Below are 15,145 nucleotides of genomic sequence, written 5' to 3'. Positions count from 1 at the left end.
TCCGATATCCGCACAAAATCATCTTATGTCACCACTATTGGAACGGAACTCCACCATATACTGAGGACAAGTCCATTTACCATATGTCCCCTTTAAAACTTGTCAGTTAGACATAGATGTTAAAGAGTGCTGTCTGTCTGACCACAGCATGCAAGAGTATTTTCTTTAGAATCTTCTTCAATAAATCTGCAATTAGTTCAATGCAAATCGGGATTTTGTCAGCCTAGCTTGCGTCTAATTCAGCGCTATGACTCTAATGAGGTGGTTAGTGCAAAGCCAAGCTGTATGGTCCAGCCCCAGTTGAGCCCGCCGTGAAGCGCATACCTTTAGCTTTGACTGGATCTCGCGAGATTTTCTTCGGGCGAGAACCTGCAAGTGGCTAGAAACCTGCACAGAAGAATAGCCAAAGAGGGAGGGAAGGAGGCAAAGGAGAGAGAAGACAAGAAGAAGAAGAAGAAGGGAAGAGAGACGCCGTAACCAAAAGAGGAAAGAGACGCCCATTCAGTGTCGCCGGAGAGGCGGGGGGCAGGTCGCCATCACCTACCTTGATACCCGCCTGGTATTCACGAACTTTCTTCCGTGCTAACACCTGTATGTGACTAGACACCTATGGGGGTGTGAGAAAGTTTTTGAACACAAGAAACACAACATGCATTAGGATGCATGCGCACGCGCACACACACACACTCACACACACACACGCACACACACGCACACACACACACACACACACACACGCACACACACACACACACACACACACACACACACACACACACAGACACGCACATTCGGAGTGCAACCCTTCACACCTGTACAGTGGAAGTTCTAAAGTTGGACAATTTTGGCAAATCTCGTGAGACTTCAGCCCAGTCAGCATCTAAGGCTGGATCTACCTGAAAATGACATCACAGTTGCTCAAACTCAGGTAACCACCAATCACCTTTTTTTCTGAGTTTGGTCATGTGACATTTGTAAACTGCGCCGTGATTGGTCATGACCTGAGCCCTGAGCGACTGTAATCTCATTTTCAGTTGACAGCAAGTGGCAAAATGGCTGCCCCCGCAGATGGATTAAAAACTGCTGGATTTTGCTGCTTATTTTATCGTCCACAAATACTTATTATATCATAATCACAATTATATCACAAAAAAAACATGATTGTAAAGATTCTTTTTTTTGAGTTGACTTCCCTTTTAAGAAATAATAATGTTAAAAGAAAAATCATGCATGCCACATTTATTAGCACCGCTCATGCTAATATTTTGTACAAACTGCTTTTGCCAACAAAACAGCTCCTAATCTCCTATCGTGTTTCATAAAATGGGAGAATACAGAAAGAGGGATCTTCAAGCATTCCTCTTTGCACAATCTCTCCAAATTATCCAAAGACCTGGGTCCTCTCTATGCACTCTCCTCTATAGCCCCCGCCATACGTTTTGCAATGGGGTTGAGGTCTAGGGACTGAGATGGCCATGGGAGGAGCTTGATCCTGTGTCTGGCAAACCAAGTCTACAATTTTCAGTATGGGGCTTTGGGTACCAATAATTATGGAGGGCGCTGTATATTGTTTTTATGGAACATAATGTCATACTGTATTTTCACACTTGAGAATGTTGAGAATGGGACTGAAAACACTGTCTTTACAATTATAATGTTGTTTTTCATGTGTCTGATCTTAGACTTCCCACTGTACTTACATTAATGAACAAACAGCTCATGCAAACAAATGTAGAATTCAATTTAAGTATAAGAAGCACCATGAACCACCATCTTTTACTTGCAACAAATGCATCTTACAGCTTGAATATTACATCTGAAACAATGCAAATTATCTTAAACAGAGAAATTACGTAATAGTTTTCCTTCTGAAAAGTATTTTCCTTTTTCATCACTTCATATAATGAATCTGTATGGTACAGTGATGTCTTGAAATACGAGACAAGTCGTTTTTCTGATTTTTCACTTTGACTGCGAGCGCTGTGTAGTGGCAGTGAATTTATGTCAACTCATTTGACAGCAAACGACAGTTTTGGCAGATTGTGAACAGTTCATATGAAAAGAGGTTTGAGGCTGATTATTGTCACTAACGATGAAAGTTTAGTGTCAAACTAGACATGTCACAAAGATAACACTAGTCAACAATTTTTTACTTTTTACATTACATTTGTTTAAATCAGGGATGAAAGTACATTTTTGTAGATGATTTCTTTGAGCCAATTTTGAAATTGCCCTCATTTGTTTTCTCTAGTACATCATGATTTCATTATAATGATAATAAAACGACAATAATAATAATAATAATAAAAAATAAAAAACAAAACAACAAAATGTAGTCATGTATTTCGCAATACTTCTGAATGTAAGGTTAGGTTCATTTTTTTCTGAAACGTCATAGCTGGAAATTACAACACTTGGTGAAATCCCAAGCATTTATAGGTCACACTTAAAAATGAAAAATGAAAATATCTTCAAACCTAACTAGAGAAGAAGTAAAGACATTTTTAAAGTATATTTAGGGACACAAAGCCATCTCTGATTAAAATGTGCTGTTCACCAGTGTAATTACAATTTAAAACAACCACATTTGTTTAGATAAAACTGTTCACTGGAGCTGATTGACAACAAACAAATGCAAAACGCCATAGATGGGCAAGTGAATTGAGATAAAATAGGAAATAGAGCGGACCGAATTAAACTCATGTCTCAGAGTGCCACGGTATGTTTCACTTTTTGAATTGGAAGAGTGAAATAAATTAAATTTTTACCACATTTTAATTTACTGAAATATACAACAGTATACATATACTGTTCAGCATTACAACATGGTGTTATCACTAACATAAAAAAGACTGATGCAAGAAGAAAACAATAATTCTGGTGTTATTTATTTGTTATTAAAAAGGTGATTGTGCATCTCCGGTGTTGTAGGGGTGTGAATTAATTGAAAAATAATGCATCTATGATCCATTAAATTTGTTTAACACTCAAACAACGCTTAAAATGATTTACCTGTTTCCTAGTGCGAGTCTTCCCCGTCCTCAGTTTGATATACCGCGCTATCAATTCATTGCGACCTGTGTGGAGAAAAAGGCAAATTAGTAAACACGAACCTCCAGGAATCTGTAGAGAAAAAGTATTGATTCCGTGCATGGGTGTTTGCTGCCATCATGCTTTGAAACGTAGTCGCAGCAGGAGTGCATCAGTAATGTGCCCAAATAAAATTGTTGACAAGAGGGGCGATGCCCAAAACCAGCCCGTAAATATGCTCGGCGTTCGAGAAAATTAACATATTTTCCCAAAATTCTCATACTCTCATACTTTCTGTACAACCAAGCAGAAAAAAACAACACAACTCATTATAGACGACTGTAACCAGGCTGATATTTTTCACAGGTAAGTCACAACCACTCCTGTTAACTTGACAATAAAGTTGTACTTGATACTTGATAACTTATGCTACTGTAAATGGATATATCATTGTAAGCTTAAGATTTCCACGTAACTCCTGACGCAAATGGGCTAATTTAAGGCTTAAGTTGTTTTGGTTAACGTCATGGCTACTGTCAATTCATTATCTTGTTGTGTGTATAATCTTGAAAGTAGATGAAGGCACACGTAGAAATGACAACATAAGTGGGCTATGGAGTATTTTCTGCTATTTAGTTGGATGATGGGATAAAACATGTAAATTATTTCTCTTATGTCACAAAGTGGCAGAGGAGAGGGAAGCTGTTGCCCCTATGACCCAGCCCTGGATATGCGGTAGAGAATGGATGGATGGATGAATGGTAATCTCACGTGTTCTCTAAACTATATTTAGCTTTCAGAAATATAATTTATTTTGCTGAGCAGCAATAAGGAGGCCATAGCTCCGAAATCCCTGATTCGACAGACCTAAATTTTGAGAGGTTCATTAAAATTCAATTTTACTTGGTTAAAATAGTCAGATTTTTGAGTGATTTGGCACGTAATGGCCCACAGGTATTTAAATTGGAGATTAGTAAGCAGGTTCTCACCACAAGCCTAATTACCGAGATGGAAAACAGAACAGACATCACATCCACTCGCGACATTCTGCACAAACTGTTTGCACGTCTATTTTGGGCACGCGTGATTCTCCTTATGTTTCTGGTGTATGACAAGTGCTGAAAATATGATCCCGGAGGAAAAAAATTTACTTAATTTCAAGTCACGCCAGTTTTTGTTACTTCAAAGCAGGCCAAAGGCAGAGGTCTCAGACGGTGGACAACAGCACCCAGGTGAAACTAAAGCAGTGTACACACTTGCTGACAATCCCGAACAATGTCAGCATGTTTCACCCCTTCCAATTAAAGTCAGCAAAAGGCAGCTTGTCGGATGTGAAAGATTATCCTGAGGGATTACCCTGCGGTGTCGGATGCGTTAAGAGTGATTTTTTCCTCTAGTTAGGGCTCCTAAGTGTCCTACAAATGTTTCTTCTTTGTATCTTCTGGCAGTCTGGATGCCCTGTGGCCATGGGTGTAGCCATGGGTTTTCAATGAAGGGAGGCATTGGGTCGGTTGTGGGGTAAAAATTGTTCCGCAGAAAAGCAATTTTATCAGCAAATTATCATCTTGCGTTCAACTGTTCTTTTCCATGGTCAAAGACCTAAGTAAATAAACAACGGGTTGGCTGAGGTAAAGCTCAGAGACAGTTAAGCACAGGTGGTCAGATGATCAAGTCATTCACTGCCAGCAGTTTTCAAAGCAGAACTCCCCATATTGCCCGCGGTTTCAGCACATAACCCATAGACTATTCTGTTCTGTGACAATATAAACATCAAACCTACTCAAAGGGAAAAAAATACACTCGTGGACATAAGCTTGGACTTAGGAAAACTGCTCAACGTTTTTCTCTTGCATGTTTAGAATCAAACAGTAACACAGTCCTTCCCAAGAGCGGCGAGGCCCTGTTTGAAATCTGAAAATGCTCTGAAGCCTGCCATAACCTCAAAACATGAGACTGGTATCAATAATACACAAATAAACAGTTTTCAATGTGTATGTAAATGTAGAGGGTAGGGTTTAATTCAAACGTGTTTTATCCATCAAAAAAAAAACATATTGAAATAGAGTATCAATGCTACAATATAAAAATTGGGTCAAACCACCATTTACTTTCTTCACAATTGAAAATATGGATTTTACAGTTTGAGGTCAATTACAACTGTGATTCCATTTTACAGAAGAGAAATGCTTGCAACGCACAAGCCAATGCTTGATGTAAAATGTCACTACTGATAAATTGTTCGTCTAATAAGTGTTATATTTGAGTGAAACTAATGCCATGGTATATTATTAAGTATGGTTAGAGTGCCTTTTTAGAGATTTCAAGCCAATTTTTCTTTTGATTTGAATTGCAATCACAAATTTGAAAATCGAACGTTGTATGGTGGCGGTTAACTCAACTCAAAAAGCTGCAGTTTGGCAGACAGTGAACAATTCTTCAAACAAGTGGCTTGAAAAGATAATATATCCTAGAGCAGGGGTGTCAAACTCATTTCACATTGTGGGCCACATACGGCCTCGGTAGATGTCAAGTGGGCCGGACCATTAAAAATTATACCATACTCTGCTATAAATAACGAAAATAATATGTCTGTCCTTTGTTTTGGTCTAAAGAAGCACAAGAACACGAGGAAAATGTTGAAATTTAATGAAAATATATTTTACAAAACATTTCATGAAGCACCTAAGATTTCCTTAGACAAATTTGCAATTGACTTTTATCATTCACATACAGTATATGCATTGCAACTGATCCCACTGACTGGACAAGGGCACAAAACCTTAACAAGTAATTGGTATTGAAAAATATAGTAATGCACTTTTAAGATTAAACGAGATTTATAAAGAAAGGAATTTTTAAACTATTTACATGAGCATATAAAATGTAAATGTAATCCCTGCCTACACCTTACAAACTAAGGGGAGTGCTATAATATGTGTAAAGAATAAAGTATTCACATGTCCTTGATAGCGTCTGCTGTGTTGGGTCTGTCTCAGTGACAGACTGAGGCTGCTGTTGTCTTCTTCTCTGATCAAAACAATGTTGTCTTTTCCTCTGATCAAAACAGTGTGTCCCCCTAGCAGATATTCCATGAATTGCACCTTGTTAAAAATATTCATTCCGTGTCTTTTATGCATTTTTTTTCACTTTTAAATTATCCTGCGGGCCTGATCAAACCTCCTTGCGGGCCGGTTCCGGGCCGGTTATAACCCCTTTAGCAATGGATTTTTGGACAAAGAGCAATACGTAGAGACAGTTTTTACAACCTACTCATATACTACATAAAACTCATTGGTATATTTTCTTTTTCCTCTGTGAAGAACAACTAATAGTATTGCTGTTTACTGTGCTGTAACCACCATATCCTTGTACATCCATTCATGTGTCTGACCCCAGCCAGCCAAAGCGTGCAACCAAAAGGAGCAGCACATTGTCCATTGAAATGAAGCAAGAAATGAGGCAAAAGAAATAACTGTTAACAGTCTACTTATTTCATTACTGTTTTTAAAATGTACAAGATTAAATGCCATTTTGGGTCCAAACAAATTGGTATCAGTGCATCATTAGTGTGTACCACATGTAATTAACGCTATTGTTCAAGAACTTTCCATGCAGAAACACAACAGGAAAGGTGTCCTGTTTTTTCACCCACTTTTTTAGCACGTAGCCTCCAGAGGGCCCTGCATCTCGCAGTGACCATAAAAGTACAGCATGGCCCTCGCAAACAGCCTGCCCGATACCCAACAAGCGCCGCCCACTTTTCGCTTGGGGCCAAAGGATGGCCACGCCCGCTCCGGCGCCTCCACATTCCTTGCATTCCTCCAAGCCTTACACATCTGTGCGAGCCAGTCTGGTTGGCCCGGGCCTGCAAACACAGCCAGAGCTTGGCGGCACACACACACACACACACACACGCACACACACACACACACACACACACACACACACACACACACACACACACACACACACACACACACACACACACACACACACACACACACACACACACGCACACGCACACGCACACATCCAGTAGCCCAGGGAGGCGAAGGGGTAACATCAGGGGTTACGGTCGGGGTGAGGGCCATGGGTCTACTAGGGTGGAAGGTTGACGGTTGAGGGGGGAAGAGGGCAAGGGGGCAAAAAGGGCAGCTGATGCTGTAACTCTTGGAGGCAACACAAAGCAATCAGTGTCTCTGCCAACAACTGCCACCTGGCCGTAGGGGAGGAGGACGGGGCCAGGGCAGTCCACCCCCTGCCAAAAAACACCACTGTGTGACCCGGCACGAAGCAGGCGGCAACACCTGCTGCTGACCATCCAAGTAGATGATGGCAGAAGGAGAACAATGCCAAGCCCACCAACTGTCACGCTGAATCTCGTCACTTCTGCCACAGGTTGCACAAATGTCTCATTGCACACCTTCAGTCGTGAAAACAGTTTCCTTCAAACTGACAAAATGATATGCTGTTCAAATTTAGACCCGTTGAAATTGACAGTGGAATTGAGGTTACCATGTCTGTTTTACAATTCCAAGGTTCAGGGTTCATATATCAGCTCTAGCCTTCCCATTTGGAGTTTACATGTTCTCCCCATGTTTGCACAGGTTTTCTCTAAGCACCCAGACTTTCCTTCTGCATTCCAAAAAAATGTACATATGTTAGAATCATTGAAGACTAAATTACCTGAATGTGTCAACATGTTCTCTGCTATTGGTTGGCCACCATGACAGGTGGTGCCCCACCAAAGAATCCAGTGAAGTAGTGAACCCTTGTAGTTTCAAAGTTCGGCATTCCTGAATTTGCTGAATTCATTTTGGAAACTATACGACGTGATTCACTGTTAAATCGGCGCGATGGTGAAGAGCCACAAAGAAAGTGTGTGTAAAAGACACATAACAAGGGAAATAAAGAGCAATGGGTACCAAAACAGCAGGTCAACAGTTGCCCCAGCAAGTGATCAATGTTGCCCACAGGCACAATGCACAAGGGCTACAACTGACGCCCAGGCACCAGGGTTATAATAGTTTGGGATTTTTCATTATCGTTTGTTTTTATTAAATTTTGACTTTTGTTATTTTCTTACTTCAATTATTTTTAATTAGTTTGATAATTTGTATTTGTTTTATTTTTGAAAATGCACTAGGTTAGTTTTGATTAGTTTTAGAAAATAAATCAAATTGTATCTAATTACTCGATTAATGGTTAGCAAGTCCGCCTTACAGTGCAGAGGTGCAGGGTTTGATTCTGGCTCCACCATTCCTGTGTGGAGTTTGCATGTTCTCCCCGTGCCTGCGTGACCTTTCTTCGATCAGTCCAGTTTCCTCACACATTACAAAAACATGCATGGCTGGTTCATGGAACAATCAAAATTGTCCAAAGTTGTGAGTGTGAGCACGAATGGGTGTTCGTGTCCGTGTGCCCTGCGATTGGGTGGCAACCATTTCAGGCTGTACCTTGCCTACTGCCCAAAAACAGTTGGGATAGCACGCCTGCAACCCTTGTGAGGATAAGCGGAATAGAAAATGGTTGGATGCATGGATAGATGGATGGATGGAAATCCCATCACGGCAAAAACAAGACTTACTTGGCCCATGTAAGTCTTATTTCCACCTTCACAAGGTTCTGTGGAAATAAAGTTGTTTGAGCAGTTAAGCAATCTGGTAAACAAAATTAAACAATTAAAACACAATGTCCTCAGTGGCGGTAATTATGGGAATCCTCTCAAAAAAGAAGCGTGTATATCATTTGAGGAGTACAAACAGTACAAGGAGGTGATCATGAATGATTCACCACGTACTGTCAGAACAATGAGCCAGTCGGACTGGTTCTATGATGAGTAATTTTCAACAGAACACACTATTGTGTGGGGGCAGCGGTGGCACAGCGGGAGTAAACGACTGAGGGTGCTGCTTCCGTGTCTTTTTGTGATCCCTCGACATCCCCCTGAGACTGCTGCAACCTCTTTTCCTGGCAGGCCACACCGCCCCCCCCATATCATCCTTTTTTTTTCAACCGCACCACCACTGGAATTTTCCACTTCCATGCTAAAATAGTCAGCAAAAAGGTAATCTCTTTTTTCACGCCACGTAACAGCCCTCCCCACCAGCAACTCTCTCCAGCCCACCACTGCGCCTCTGCCCTTCCTCCCCTCTTTCTCATAACATTGAGGTAATCCTAAATTGCTAGCATACTGCTCTGCAATGACTGGAAACATTCCTAAAATCTCAGTGAGGGTTGAGAGGGAAGCACCAGGCATGCGCCGTCATCACCGTGGAACTTCACAAGCACTACTTTTGTACGCGTTGACCTTTGCACACCTTTTATTACAAAACAATTTAAGGTGATCTATGCTTTCCTCAAGACTAATAGTTTTATTTGTCACTACCCAGAGTGCATTGCAGCAATGACAGCTGCACAGCTAAGTTATTGGAAGCGGAATTTGTGTGTGTGTGTGTGTGTGTGTGTGTGTGTGTGTGTGTGTGTGTGTGTGTGTGTGTGTGCGTGTGCGTGTGTGTGTGTGTGTATGCGTGCGTGTGTGCGTGAATGTACTTGAAACACCTGTTGGTGAGTGAAAAAAACAGCCCTGAAGAAAAACAAGCCAGGTGACATTTTTAACTTTGCTAACACACACACACATGCACACACTCACCTCGCAAAATTGTGTGACAACAGAAACGAATGCATTGAAAGTGTTTTTGCTTTGCTAATCCTTGAAGTATCCGCGGTAGAGATTTCCTGGCTATAAATCATTCGATGTCAAAAAGGAAAGTGACAACAATGATAGTTGGAAACGTCGACTCAGCACAGTCGGCTTAGCCTAGTACAAGACTATGTTAAAAAAACAGAAGAATGCCCCAAAGTCATTCTCGCCATCCTAACTATGCCACTGGGCCACCCCTTCAAAACGGGCTAGAAAGACTGGTTGAAAGGATACCATAATGCTTTAATAATTATAATTTATAATTAATTTTGTTATCACAGTTGTAAAGGCTCAACAGAGAATCATTCATGTTGAGAAAGAAGCGACATTATTATTAACATGTGTGACTTATTACATTGGAGAGTCAAGCTGCTTGAACTGGCCGCCACGCCGCCAACGTTATGGAAATGACTGGCGATGCTACTGAGAAGTCTAGACGGCCGCGTGGAGCCGAAACGATATTTGTAGCCAGGCCCCTTGATAAGGCAATGGAAATTTCAAGGCTTTCCCACCGAGCCAGAAGCGTCTGGGCAGAATGTCTGGAATTCCCAATGGTCACAGATGACTAGCGCCCATTCGGCGGCCGTTCGAGAGAGAGTGAGACTGCAAAAATAAAATGGTAGTTGTTAACATTCCCATAAGCTCACGTCACAGCAGCTTTTAGACATCTGAGTTTCAACTGGATTGTCAACTCAGAGGGCATGGTGTTAAATAGGGGAGGGGGGTGGGGGTGGGGGGACTGCAAGAGGGGGTCTTGACAGTTTGTCGCTAAGGGGGCCCAATTTGTGAGCGCATTGCCTCTTTGTCAACGCACCACTGCACAATGTAGATGCAACACTCCTCTGCTAAACACGACTTGAGAGCTATTAAATCCCACTAAGCCAGGTTTGGGTTAAATGCCAAAAGGTGAAAACTTATCATAAATACAATTTAAAAAAATCACTGAGCTGAATTTCTCCCAAACCTTACTGGCATTTTTTCAGGAAACTTGTTGAATGTGCGACAAAGAAAAAGGAATTAAAGCAGAATCAGCTGAAACGCCTGCATGCAACTTAGTGTTTTTTTTTTTCCAGAAAGTTTGTTGAAGTTGAGAATTTTTCCGGCCAGCACGGTGGATGTGTGCTTCATAGTCAAGAGGTGCCAGGTTCACGTTTCTGTGTCACCTTTGCATGAACACCGCTCCATCCATCCATCCATCCATCTTCTGTCCCGCTTGCCCTCGTTTTACTTGTGGGTGACTTGAGGTGAAAGACGGGGTATACCTTGGACTGGTTGCCCACCAATAGCAGGGCACATATAAACAAAACCATTCATACTCACATTCAAACTCCCATAGATGATTTGAGAGTCTTCAGTCAAGATAAGAAGCATGTGTTTGGAGGAAACTGGCGTACATGGAGAAAACCACTGAAAGCACATGCATGAAAACTGTCCACAGTCCAGCAGATATTCGAGCAAGACATCTGACAGCCACACATGCCTGATTTGAATATGGATTTTGAAACATGAGCTCAAAAATGCTTATGATGAATCTTGAGAAAACATGCTTACATCTCACCAATGGCGCCCACAATAAGGAAAGCCAGGAAAAAAGTGGTTGAAAGTGTTTTGAGTGCTGACTCCGCAAGAACCTCAGCGTTAAATTCCAAAATAAAAGATGAATTGGGATTTTTCCAAAATTAATTGTTTCAGAATATATAAACTATACGACTGTATCAACTCATTTTTTCTTAGGGCCTAAGGTGATACCGTTGAATATGTAGATTTCTAAATCTATTGTAATACAGTTAAATACTAACAATTAAATTGTTAAGGATCCATCCATCCAGTTTCTGGAGCACTTAGCCTGTATAGGGTTCACGAAGGAGCTGAAGCCATTCCCAGCTGACATGAGCAAAAGGCAGACAGAATACACCCTGGACTGGTCGACAATCAATCATAGCAGTAATAACAATAATAACACATATGATAATAATAATAATAATAATAATACAGTTTTGTCCAACTGAAAACCCACAAAGAATGTGATCTCATCAGTAGCAAAACCACCCAAAAGCACTAAAATGAAAACTAATGCCTCTAAAATACATGTTCTGTTGGACGTGATTGATGTTTCTTTATGGCCACATCGATTTCAACTTTTTGGGACTTGATGGACAATAATTAAAGGGCAAGAAAAAGATTTACAAAGCACCACTGGAAGGGTTTGGAGAGATTCATTTCATTGGTGAAAATAACAGTCGAAAAAAACTGAGAGGGTTGTTGAGGACAGGGCCCAAGTGCAGGGCCCAGAATGCTTCCAGTCAATCAACAATCACTGCTGCTCGGCAAAATTTCCGACCTCAGAATCTCATTAGACGAGATGAGAGTGAGACATCAGAATAAGTTGAGGGTGAGGCTTTTAATTCTCCACACCTGTGTGCCACTTATTCGATATGAGGACTTGCCAAAACGAATCCATCTAGAGCTCTGTGGGACATTAGGGGCTCAACACTTGCAGTTTAATGAACAAACTACAGGAAACGACTCTAAACAAGCATGTGTACTTGTTTTGCATTGAGACGTCCTGATTCCGACTATGATAGTTCCCTGTAAATGTCCTACATCAAATTCAGGACTCAAACTGCAGCGACAGCAAAAGAGAAAGAAAGGGACTGGTGTAAATAAAGCAAAGAGATGCTCTCGAAACAGCAAAAACCTGCTCCGAGTGCTGGTGCGACTGGAAGAACCTGCCCCCAGGTCACAGGATGACGTGCACAGACTTGTTGCATAGAATTGAGGGTGGAGAGTGAACTGGCTCTCATATTGAAACTGCCACACAGGCGCCAGAGAAAGAAATGACAGGTTTGCTTTGTTCGCACAATTCTATAGTGTTTTAATTATGGTTTGATTACTAGTCCATGCTCTTTAATTTTAGGGTTCTTAGTTGTGTAAAGTTTGAAGATACTGGACTACAACACGATTTGCCAAGTGTATGCATGGTCACAAGAATTAACATTAGGCTATATTCTGTCCGTGTCTGATCTGATTCAAATCCATCTTTGACAATCCCATTACCTAAATCCGATTTGGACAAAATCTACCAATCGCTTGCAGGGTGCCAAGCTGCAACATGAAATCAATTGAATCCATCTCTGACCCAATTTCAAGATAACCCTGACAATCTCATTTACCGGTATTATGATCAGGAACTTTAAATGTGTCTAGTATGGACAAATGTGTCACTGCATACACTGTCGTGGGTGGGTTGCATCAAGAAGGGCATTCAGCGTAAAAACTGTGCCAAATATATTTCATACAGGTAACTCGCTGTTGTAACCCCTGACTAAAAGGAACTTCAAAGCCAAACGTCAAACAACATACAAAGTCAAAAGCTGTAAAATGGAACTAACTTCAATCCGTTCAGCATCCAATTGGAACGCAACACTGAAAATCTCATGACGAATCGACAGGATCAGACATTTATGTGCCTTCTTCTTTTCTTTTGTGTTTGCCTGAATGTGAAGAGTGCGTTGCCACACGGTGCGGAGGCATTTCGCAGGATACACGATAAGAATGGTAAAGAACATTTAACGGGACATTCAACAATGCAGGTCAATGGCTGAGTGATGACTCTGCATTCTGTAAATTACGTCACACGTCGGAGATTGCCGAACAAAAGTATTGTCGTTGTTAAGCGCGTTTGCTATGGCTCTAAATATGAACCCGGGAGGGTTGTGTTTCAAAAAACAAAAACAAAAACAAAAAAACAAACAACATATGCTGAAAATAGTTTTAGCCACAAGTATTAATCAAAAGAGGGTTGACCAAGTTTACTTAACACTTGAAACCAAATTCAACCCAGATCTGATCAAATTTGAGTCGGAACATTGCCATTGAGCATGATCAGACATTGACATCGCTGTCGACCCTGATCTGATTTTGATATACTGTAATTTACAATATGCTTGCAGGTTTGGAAGCTGCAAAATGAATCAAATTCAATCCAAATCTGAGCAACTTTGAATCTAACACGACAATCACGTTTGACAAATTCAGGTCCTGACACCTCTGTCTAATTCGCCATGTTCATCCAGTGTTCAATATTGAGGCGACACAAAATTCAACCCAAATCTGATTCCATTTAAATCCAACACCAGTCCCATATCTGTTAAATGTTCTTATTTGGACAAAATTTTGTCATGCGTAATGAGTGCCAGAAGCATTTATATTCAACAAAATACAGTCTAGATCCAATCTAATTTAAATCCAATACATACTGACAATCCCATTTAAAATTACTTACAGTTAATGTGTTGAATCTTATCTGCTGTGGAAAAAAATGACATTGATATATATTCCGGCTAAGAAGCTCTGAGGTACAAACCAATTTAACTCCAAATATGATCTAATTTGAATTAAACAGGGACTACCCCAATCTACATGTTTAGGTCCTTACATCGCTGTTACAGGCGGCCCGGTAGTCCAGTGGTTAGCACGTCGGCTTCACAGTGCAGAGGTACCGGGTTCAATTCCAGCTCCGGCCTCCCTGTGTGGAGTTTGCATGTTCTCCCCGGGCCTGCGTGGGTTTTCTCCGGGTGCTCCGGTTTCCTCCCACATTCCAAAAACATGCATGGCAGGCTGATTGGACGCTCTAAATTGACCCTAGGTGTGAGTGTGGGCGTGAATGGTTGTTCGTCTCTGTGTGCCCTGCGATTGGCTGGCAACTGATTCAGGGTGTCCCCGCCTACTGCCCGAAGACGGCTGGGATAGGCTCCAGCACCCCCCGCGACCCTAGTGAGGATCAAGCGGTTCGGAAAATGGATGGATGGATGGACATCGCTGTTACAACTTGTCAGATTTTGATTTCATTTGCTATGTGATTGCAAACTGAAAACTGGACTGTCAAACTAAATCCCATCTGGATCCGATCGAGAGCAAACATTTGGTAACAATTCAACAAATAACCGTTTAAGCTTTGTGGCGGCATCGCTCGTCATACAGTCGACTCACCGTACATCTTGCCCTCGTCTGACAGGATGATTTTCCTCCGGCCGCAAGGAGGGTAGATGGCGAGGGCCTCCTGGAAACTCTGCTCAATATCCGGGCTCCACACCCCCTCGGCGTCGCCATCGATGGCTTTGTCCTCGTTGTCCCCGCCATCAAGCCCATCTTCTGGGCTTCCGTTGGCACTCCAATCGTGGGACGCAATGGTGGCGGCTCCCCCTGGGCCCGACCCCGAGCCCCAATACGAAAGGATCGATAGGAAAGCTGTAAAAAAAAAAAAAAACCAACAACAACAGAGTGAAGCACTTAGTTTTGACTACATTTGAAAGGAAAGAGGAAACGTTTTGCGTGATTCTCCACAAAGCCATATGAAAGTCCTAATTTATTTATTTACAGAGGCAGACCTCAAAAGAAAATGCTAATGCA

At 41.6% G+C, this 15,145-nt stretch overlaps 1 protein-coding gene across 1 annotated transcript in view; it reads right to left on the bottom strand.

The window, feature by feature from the left end:
• Positions 1–14,856, bottom strand: part of tead3b (TEA domain family member 3 b) — a 34,650-nt gene extending 19,794 nt beyond the window's left edge. Inside the window, exons 1-4 of the mRNA XM_086117373.1 lie at positions 14,726–14,856; positions 3,013–3,077; positions 545–607; positions 325–387 (exon numbers count right to left, since the gene is read on the bottom strand). Coding sequence (XP_085973499.1) covers positions 325–387; positions 545–607; positions 3,013–3,077; positions 14,726–14,732 — 198 coding nt within the window. The 5' untranslated portion in view covers positions 14,733–14,856. The remainder of the gene's footprint in view (positions 1–324; positions 388–544; positions 608–3,012; positions 3,078–14,725) is intronic.
• Between the last annotated feature and the right edge of the window lie 289 nt (positions 14,857–15,145).

This window comes from Hippocampus guttulatus, chromosome 8, assembly GCF_054856545.1.
Source record: "Hippocampus guttulatus isolate MCC_2025c chromosome 8, RoL_Hgut_1.0, whole genome shotgun sequence".
NCBI classification, from domain to species: domain Eukaryota; kingdom Metazoa; phylum Chordata; class Actinopteri; order Syngnathiformes; family Syngnathidae; genus Hippocampus; species Hippocampus guttulatus.
This window is presented reverse-complemented; position numbering and strand designations above follow the sequence as displayed.